This window comes from Panthera uncia, chromosome D4, assembly GCF_023721935.1.
Source record: "Panthera uncia isolate 11264 chromosome D4, Puncia_PCG_1.0, whole genome shotgun sequence".
Lineage (NCBI taxonomy): Eukaryota > Metazoa > Chordata > Mammalia > Carnivora > Felidae > Panthera > Panthera uncia.
In genome coordinates this window covers 42,775,451-42,785,300 of record NC_064807.1, presented here as the reverse complement: position 1 = coordinate 42,785,300, position 9,850 = coordinate 42,775,451, and the positions used below count along the sequence as shown (strand labels likewise).

The window sequence follows — 9,850 nt, the reverse complement described above, 5'->3', positions numbered from 1 at the left end:
CTAATAATACACCTGGGGCTTAGGGGTTAGATGTGTTTAGATCTCACAGCTAGTGAGGCAGGTGAAGACGGAACCCAATGCTTTTTCACTACACCGAGTCAGAGTCCTAAATCTACGGCTTTTAGCCAATGAAATAGACCTACATGAGCAAAAAGAATGAGAGATACTAAAAATCAGAAAGCGCGAAGCTGCACAACCCTGCAAGATACTTTTTGCAGTTACCCAAGAGCAATAGTCGCTGGCAGCGCAATGCAGTGTGGGTCTTGTAGTGTTTTGTCTGGGCCTGACGGAAAGGGAGGGAGAGAAGGGCGCTTTGCATGGCGGGAGATATAGTCGGCCGAGGAAGTCCCTCCTCCCCCGGAAGCCGGGCAGCGCCGGCGTTTACCGCCTTTCCGGAAGCGCGGGAGTCTTGGTCTCTATTACCTTAGCTTGGGCAGTTGTACCATAGTACCGTTAGGTTCTTCATTTCCCTGAGACTTTACTGCCGTTTGAGGTGAAATGGCTCCGGGCGAGAGAGGAACAAGCGGTGGCAATGGAGGGGCCGCCACTACCTCAGGCTGCCCGTAGGGAGGGAGCATGAGGGGCCTCTGAGTCGTTTGGGCCTGCCCTTAGTTCCTTTGCAGTAATACTGCCTACCGCGAAGATGAGCTCGGTCTGGGTCACCTCTTTCGAGAAGGAGCATCTTTGGATGTATCTGCAGGCGCTCGGCTTTGAGCCAGGCCCGGCCACCATTGCCTGCGGAAAGATCGTGTCTCACACGCACCTCGGAGTGTAAGGAGCCTCGGGCTGGCGGGGCGGGGGAGTCCTAGCCCAGACGCGTTGGTGTGACCCACCCTTTCGCGGACCTGGCAGGTTGATGAATCGAGCGGTCGAGCGGTTACTTTGTGCCAGCAGTGGCTACAAAGCCCTTGCTCCCAGTGGCTGCCAGCCTGGTGGCAGAAGCTAATAATTGTGGGACCGTGCCGGGAGCGGTTTGTAGGGGAGTAATGTCTGCAGTTGGGGCAGAACTGGAGGGACAGCTTAATTCTGCTTTAGTGTTGACGTTGGGTGGTCTGCGAAGTTGAGGGAGGGGTGGCAGTGGAAGGGTGTGGGAACAGTATGTTCAACGGCTTTAGGACTCAAGGGAGCCTTTTAATTTTAAGGTGGTTCTTCATAACTTTTACTTTTTGAATTAGCAAAAACTTTTTTCTGTAGTAAGCAAAAAAAAAAAAAAGGTAGAAAAGGGTATTAAGTTGGATAGTAAAAGGACCTTCCCTACTTTGTCACTGGTATAATAGTTATCATAAATCTAAATACTTTATGTTTCTGTGTCTAAACTTAGCAACTTTAGAGTATTATCTTACCCGCTGTAGGCCAAGAGAAATTTGAGATACATAGGCTATTTCCTGTCCTCAGTCTTTTGACTTTTCTGATTATTTGAGTTCTTAGAGTGGCAGTATTTATTTATTTATTTTTAATTTTTATTTTAGAGAGAGTGTGAGTGGGGGAGAGGGGCAGAGAGGGGGAGAGAGAGAGAGAGAGAGAGAGAGAGAGAGAGAGAGAGAGAGAAATAAAGAATTTCTTAAGCAGGCTGCATACTTAGTGCCCAGCTGGACTGCAGGGCTTGATCCCCTAACCGTGGGATTAAGACCTGAGCTGAGATCTAGAGTCGGACACTCAACGGCTGAGCCACCCAGGTGCCCCATAGATGTCCTTTTTAAAATGCTTCAAGCATGAATGTACCATCAAATTTATTTCAAAATTTTTTTAAAGATTTTTTATTAATTTACATTTATATATCGTAAAATTCATTGTTTTTTTAGTGAAGTCATAGGATTTTCTAGTTTCTGTGCAGAAGTAGTTGTGTAACCGCTTATAAAGTTAAACATATGCTTAACATATATGATCCAACAATTTCATTACTATTTGCCCAGAAGATTTGCACTTTGGAAAAATCATTCTGGTTGTATTACAGAGAATGAATTAGAGGGGGAATTAGAACTTTGCAGTTAGATAGGCCTAAACTAAGGCAGCAATGAGAATGGAAAGAAAGGGTGATTCATTCAGTTTGTTTATTCAACAGGTATTAATCGAACCCAGTATTGGACCTAGATATACAGTGGTGAACAGAATAGACATAAATTTTTCCCTTACAGAATATCAGTCTAGTGGATGAACAAACCTTCATTCAACAAATATCTTTTTTTTTTAATTTATTAGGCACATCGTTTAATGTCTCTAATTCTCTCTTCAAACAGTTTATCTAGTGAGTTATAACAGTTATCTCACAAAGAAGGCAAGATGATTAAATCATAAATAGGTACAAAAGGCCAAGAATAGTGCTTGGGAATATAAGTTCCCAATACATATTAGGACTTTTCTCTTTATTAGTCAACTTTGTAGATCTTTTTTTTTTTTTAATTTTTTTTTTAAATTTTTTAAAATTTACATTCAAATGAGTTATCATATAGTGCAACAGTGATTTCAGGAGTAGATTCCTTCGTGCCCCTTACTCATTTAGCCCATCCCCCCTCCCACAACCCCTCCCATAACCCTCAGTTTGTTCTCCATACTTATGAGTCTCTTCTGTTTTGTCCTCCTCCCTGTTTTTATATTATTTTTGTTTCTCTTTCCTTATGTTCATCTGTTTTGTCTCTTAAAGTCCTCATATGAGTGAAGTCATATGATTTTTGTCTTTCTCTGCCTAATATCACTTAGCATAATACCCTCTAGTTCCATCCACGTAGTTGCAAATGGCAAGATTTCATTCTTTTTGATTGCCAAGTAATACTCCATTGTATATCTATACCACCTCTTCTTTTTTTTAACGTTTATTTATTTTTGAGACAGAGAGAGACAGAGCATGAACGGGGGAGGGTCAGAGAGAGGGAGACACAGAATCTGACACAGGCTCCAGGCTCTGAGTTGTCAGCACAGAGCCCGACGCGGGGCTCGAACTCACGGACCGTGAGATCATGACCTGAGCCAAAGTCGGCCGCTTAACCGACTGAGCCACCCAGGCGCCCCAGTATACCACCTCTTCTTTATCCATTTATCCACCGATGGACATTTGGGCTCTTTCCATACTTTGGCTATTGTTGATTGTGCTGCTATAAACATGGGGGTGCATGTGCCCCTTCAAAACAGCACACCTGTATCCCATGGATAAATGCCTAGTAGTACAATTGCTGGGTCGTAGGGTCTATTTTTAGTTTTTTGAGGAACCTCTATACCGTTTTCCAGAGTGGCTGCACCAGCTTGCATTCCCACATTCAACAAATGTCTTATTAAAAATTATAATGTCAAAGTGAAGACAACAGGGTACTATGTGAAAAAAATATCTGGTTTGAGAGATAAGGTAGGAGCTTCACTTGTGTTCGTTGAGGAATAGAAATATTTCAAGGACAAAAGTGTTGTTTGACATAGGAGTAAGCATGGGAATTTTAACTCTTTTTTTTTCAATGCCAGAACATAGCTTTATGTGTTCATAGAAGGAGCATTCATGTATATTTGTCATGAATTCCAATGCCTCACAGCTCCTTTTGTAATTGCCTAACTTCTAAGCCAGTTTCTTTTTAGATTCTGAAAATAAGGAACCACCCAATTGAGATCCCTCAGATCATTGTTGAAAATGTATTATTGAACATGGAAATATCTCAGACCCCTGTTCTAATTGTTAAAAATATTTTATATTAAAATTTTTGTGGGACGCCTGGGTGCCTCAGTTGGTTGAGCCTCCGACTCTTGATTTCAGCTCAGGTCATGATCTCACAGTCTAGTGATTGAGCCCCAAGTCGGGCTCTGTGCTGAGCGTGGTGCCTGCTTGGTCTTTCTCATCTCTCTCTCAAAAAAAAATTTATATTAGCACATAGACTATCCTTAGATATACTGTATTATGTTCTAGTGAGTTTCTGTTTTTCTCTTTTTGATAATGTCTTCGGTTTCCTTTGAGACCTTTCCTTTATAGTTATTTGGTTCTTTGGCTTTTAACTTTTGTTGATACTCCAATGGCAAGCTGTTCTCTTTTGCACCCATGCAAATGACCTTTTTATGCTAGAGTAATGGGGGAGCACTCTCATAATTTCTTATCTGATAACTTTGGCAGGTTATTTCTTTTCCTTCTTGAGTGTAAACTTTATTGGGGGTGTGTTCCATTTCTATCTCCTTTTCATTTATTCAGAGAACTTAAATTGCTTTTTTCATTTTCCATTCTACTACTCTGCCTTCACTGCTAGGCCTTTGAAAAATGGTGGCTGTATCTCCATGCCAAGTTTTCCTTGTTTTGCCCTGGAAGTTGGCATAGTTAGCTTAAAATCCTACAGGTAGGCCATGGAGTGGAACACGGTGTCTGAGGTGGATCCTTTCATTCAGCAGGTTGTTGCTGTAGATGAAGTTCAGAAAACTCTCCTCCTCTTGGCTCTGACAGTTCCTGAAGCCTGAATTTTCTGTGTCTTACCAGACACCAAGGGTTGAGACAGGGGTGTGAGGAGTACACATCCATTGTACAACAGTGGCTGATGACTCTGGCCCAGTGGCTGCCATAGTGCCCTTATGTTAACTCTTGATTCCTTACAGCATTTCTTACAAGGTTTAGTTTGTTGTTATTTTTAACATATTGTATTTTTTTTTAGGCGTTGTCTTGATTAGCTAGGGAAGTCGGAAAAACCAAAACTTTAAAAGACTTGCTAGAATTACATTATATGGTGATGGTTCTGGAGTTAAAATGTAATGGTAAAGACACTGGACTCGGGTCAGATAACATACTTCAAATCACTGCTCTTGCACATCCTGGTTATATGATTTTGGGTAATTTTAGCAAACCTCTAAATTAAAAAAATTTTCATCTGTATAATGAGAGTAATCAAACTACATTCTAATGTCGTAAAATAATCCATGGTAAAGCAGCTAGCACAGTATTTCATGGTTGTTGTGAAGATTAGATGATTTATTGCCTGTAAAAGGCTTAAAATAATACCTGGGAAGTGATAAACTATTATTAGTTACTTTTATTATTATTCAGTAAATGTTGGTTTGTATCATCTTCACCATGTCATAGGCCATAGTTTTCTCTTTACCTAATTAGGCTTTCCTTTTTTTGTACGATATTCTCATTGCAGTAAAGGAAGTTCTACCAGTTTTCTTCTATTTGATCTGTACTTTCAGACTCAGAAAGTAAAAGTTTATTGTTTTTCTTATAAAAATGAACATGAATGAAAAATTAATTTGCCTTGACCTCTTGAAGAGAATTAAAAATATTAATTTGTGTTAAACTCTTACACAGCTTTTGATGATGTTTCCTTTTATTAACGATTTCTTCTCCCCCCCCCCCTTTTTTTTTTTCCTGTTTCTATTTCTTTTTAAACTACTAGGAACATGTTTGACAAGCTGAATCGTGATGCCTTTCAAATCGTTTCTTATTTTTTGTTCCAAACGCTGGACCAGTCTCTCACCAAAGAAGTTTTCAAGTGAGTCAGGTTAATTTATTTTCTTTTTGTAGGTAGTCATTCTCTAATTTGAAAAGGGAGTATGCTTTGGTGTAAACCAGAATTTCAACTTTGGCCTTTCATTATTATTTTGAACGGATGTCACAAAAATCAGGTGTGAGTCTTAGAAATTTAGTGTTCAAGCTTTGTATATCTGAGTGATTTTTCTTTGGTACTTATCTTAAAATCATTGATTATTTCATGGATAAGATAGATTTTGTTTTATAAAATTATTTCCTAACATTTTTCATAATTATAAGGCGAAACAGTTAATTGGTACCAATCTATCTATATGGCTCACTTTGTCCTTTCTTTGTTTTTTGCTGGATTACCCTCTGCCTTACTCCTTTTCCTGTAGGCAGTGTTACTTGTTTTATCTACTTTTACTTTTAGATTTCTGTAAATCCTTACTATTTTTGTCGGTGATATACAAAAGTGTCAAATGCTGTAGGTGAAAATCATTCCTATTAAACTTAGTCTCATGTTAGATACTGTTGAATATTAAATAGTTCAAGGAGGAGATAAAAATGTGAATACCCATTAACCTTGGTTCCAAGTTCTTTTGCACGTGATTTGGGTTTCCTTCGTCAGAAGAAGTGTTAAAATATGTTTTAATATTTATATTATGCCATTGTCCTCTTAAATAGAAAAGCAACAAGTAAATCATTTGTTTAGGCTTTGTTATTTTTGATAATTTATTCTTAATATTTTGTCTTCAGTTATGAGTGACCAGGAGAACAGGTATTTTTAAAACATTTTTTTGGAAATCTGTATCATTAAACTGTAGGGTTTTCTCTGCTAAATAAAAATAGATTTTCTGATTTTTTTTTTCCTGATGATAAACAAAATACAGCTCATTTTAAGCAATTCGAGAAATACAAAAAATGTAAGGAAGGAAGTAAAAATCATGCCTAAACTCACCAACCAGAAAATATCACTGTTGACATTCCAGCCTTTTAGTCTATTTATTCCGTGCATACTTAATTTTTTATATGACTATAGAGTGTATTTTATGCTATAGATACATAAAAAAAAATTGCCTCAGGATACAAATTTATCAGGGGAAAGCAATAGGTAAATTTTAAAGTCTATTATTTTTGACTAAAACAAAGGCAAAACTTTTTAATAATTTTATATCTTGTTTAAACACAAAACAGTAGCACACACTGAGTATGATATGGATTATCTCTAGGAGTCAAAAGCTCTTATGTCATTCCTTCTGTACTCTTCTGTGTAACTATGTTTCTCTCTCTCTCTCTCTCTCTCTCTTTCCAGGCTTAACGTACTAATTTATATATACCATCTTTATGCATTAGTGCAGTGAATCCATTGAGAGTGTGGTCTTTAGCTGATTCGTACTAATTTTAATGGTGATTCATTCCTTCACTTAACATACCTATTCACTGATGATTTACAGTAAACTGACCTTAGTCTTATAGTTATTTATAAAGAAAAAGACCCAATTTCTCACAAGTTGGTGTCTTTCTTTAGTTGAAATCTACAAATGTTAGTCTTGTTTCATTTAGCATTAATGTTTCTAGTGTAGGAAATAAGTTTCATGTTTAAAAATTTTGCTGAGTTTTTTTTTTGTTGATATTTCTAATGCTTTTATATTTGTTTTTAAGGCTTTGTTGGCCTCCGTTTGACCAAAAAAGTGACACTGAATTCCGGAAACATTGTTGTGAATGGTTAAAAAAGATTTCTGTAAGTATTCTCTTTCTGGAAGATACAAACTTTAAGAAGTTAGAAACTACATTAAATTTTTTGTTCTGGCTTTATTGAAGTGTAATTATACATTAAATTTTTGGAGGTGAAATCTTTTTATTTCTCTTACGTTCACAGTATAATAGCAAGGAAATATTTGTTAGAATAACACTTTTGGATGGTTTTGGTTAGTATTCTATTTCTAGGAAATCAGCTTTATTGGCTAGATGCATTGGAAATAGGCTTTTGAGTTCCTAGGATTTTATATCATAGTTTTTGTTTAAAGAAAACGTTTTTTGACCGTAGATTATTTTAGCTTGTGTCCCCACATAGTATCAATAATTGTGGCTTTATATTGTAATTATTTTTTGTGACCCAGTCCACCAAGAATTTAGAAAGATTCAAATAGTCAGCTTCTGGTTCAAGTGGACTAATCCTGTTCAGTCCTGTTATGCTACAAAAACAGGATGATATAAGTATAAAGGTTATTATTGATAAGGTCTTCAAATCATCTGATTTCTTTTTTCCATAGGCTGAATGTGGAAGTGGCTTTCCTCAAGTTGTTGGTTCACTATTTCTTTCTCCTGGTGGTCCTAAATTTATTCATCTGATGTATCATTTTGCAAGATTTGTTGCAATAAAATATATAAAAACCCATTCTAGAAGTAAGTTAAATTTTTAGTAGGATTTTTTTTGTTTTGAGTTTAAAATTTTTATTGTTCTTCATAATATATGAATCATAAAGAGATTTTAATACAACAAGGTAAGATAAAAACATTAATTTACCTCAAAAGATATATAGTTAATATTCTACTGGTACTGTAGTTTGAAAGTTTCTAATGAATATGAGTAACTATTCAGATTATTTTTGTATGTTCTAATACAGGGATTGGGAAACATTTTCTGTATAAGGCTAGATGGTAAATATTTTAGGCTTTGTGGATTACACAGGTCTCTTTCTCATGTACTTCTTTGTGGTTTTTTTAAAAAAAAAAATGCAACCCTTTGGGGTGCCCGGGTGGTTCAGTTGGTTAAGTGTCTGACTCTTGATTTCAGCTCAGGTCATGATCTCATGGTTTGAGTTCGAGCCCTGCAACAGGCTCTGTGCTAACAGTGCGGAGCCTGCTTGGGATTCATTCATATTCTCTCTTCTCTCTCTCTCTCTCTCTCTCTCTCTCTCTCTGTTTTTCTCCCTTCCTCCCCCTCACCCACTCACGTTGTCCCTCTCGCTCTCTCTCTCTCTGTCTCAAAATAAATAAACTTAAAAAAAGAATACAACCCTTTAAAAACATAGAAAGCATTCCTAGCTTGCTGACCTGACAAAACTAGCCAGAGGGCTAAATTAAACTTGCAGGTTATAGTTTGCCTCTACTACATTGTATTAAATGTTGTGTTGTGTGAGGTTTACTTTGGCTGCTATCAATGTGTTTAATTTTTTTGTTAGAAATTGCTGTTGTAAAGGGATTTGATCTGTTTCCTCATTCATGGAAACAAAATATTTGATTTTTAAGCTAAGACCTAAAAAGCATTCTTAAAAGAATGCTATTTGTAGTTTACTTTTTTTTTATTTTTTATTTATTTATTTATTTATTTATTTTTTTAACATTTATTTATTTTTGAGACAGAGAGAGACAGAGCATGAATGGGGGAGGGTCAGAGAGAGGGAGACACAGAATCTGAAACAGGCTCCAGGCTCTGAGCTTTCAGCACAGAGCCTGACGCGGGGCTCGAACCCACGGACCGTGAGATCATGACCTGAGCCGAAGTCGGCCGCTTAACCGACTGAGCCACCCAGGCGCCCCATTTGTAGTTTATTAAATATGCTTTTCTGTTTAATTGGTTTATGCTCATAAAACACGGGTAAGAAAGTACAGAAAAGTGGATGCGACAAAACCCCATCCGTCTTCCAATTTCTGCAGACAACCATTGCTGACATTTTATGTCATTTATTTTCTTTTAATATTAAAAAAAATTTTTATACATATTTATACATTTTAATTACTTTGAATAGGTAATATTTTTCATTATTCAAAATCAAAAGGTGAAAAAATTTATCTTTCACTTCTGTGCTCTACCTAGTTTGCCTTCATAGAAGCAAGCAGTGTAATCCACAATACAGGCAAATACATGTATAATATATATTTATATATTATACATATATTTATACATATATTCTTTTTTTTTAAATACTAAATGGTGACATGCATTGGGTTTTGAATCTTGTGTTTTTCACACAACAGTATATATTGGAGATCATCTCATATTAGTTCATAGAGCTTTCTTCCTTATTCTCTTTTTAGAACAGCATATTTGAATGGATATACCATTATATATATATAGTATATGTATACATTATATGTATATATATATATATGTATTTTTTAATTTAAAAAATTTTTTACATTATATATATTTAATTTTTTTAATGCTTATTTATTTTTGAGAGAGTTACAGAGTACGAGTGAGGAGGGTCAGAGAGAGAGGGAGACACAGAATCAGAGGTAGTCTCCAGGCTCCTGTCTGTGCTGTCACCACAGAGCCTGATACAGGACTTGAACTCACAAACCATGAGATCATGACCTGAGCTGAAGTCAGATGCTTAACCGACTGAGCCACCCAGGCACCCCACAGTGTATTTTCTAACTAGTCTTCTGTTGACAGACATTTGGCTTCCACCTTACCCC

At 36.7% G+C, this 9,850-nt stretch overlaps 1 protein-coding gene and 1 pseudogene across 1 annotated transcript in view; one reads left to right on the top strand and one right to left on the bottom strand.

Moving 5' to 3' along the window:
• Window positions 1-319: 319 nt before the first annotated feature.
• Window positions 320-9,850, top strand: part of HAUS6 (HAUS augmin like complex subunit 6) — a 36,159-nt gene continuing 26,628 nt past the window's right edge. The window contains exons 1-4 of the mRNA XM_049619576.1: window positions 320-771; window positions 5,349-5,444; window positions 7,088-7,166; window positions 7,699-7,831. Coding sequence (XP_049475533.1) covers window positions 644-771; window positions 5,349-5,444; window positions 7,088-7,166; window positions 7,699-7,831 — 436 coding nt within the window. The 5' untranslated portion in view covers window positions 320-643. The remainder of the gene's footprint in view (window positions 772-5,348; window positions 5,445-7,087; window positions 7,167-7,698; window positions 7,832-9,850) is intronic.
• On the bottom strand, window positions 3,875-4,766 carry LOC125924117 (gamma-glutamylcyclotransferase-like; annotated as a pseudogene).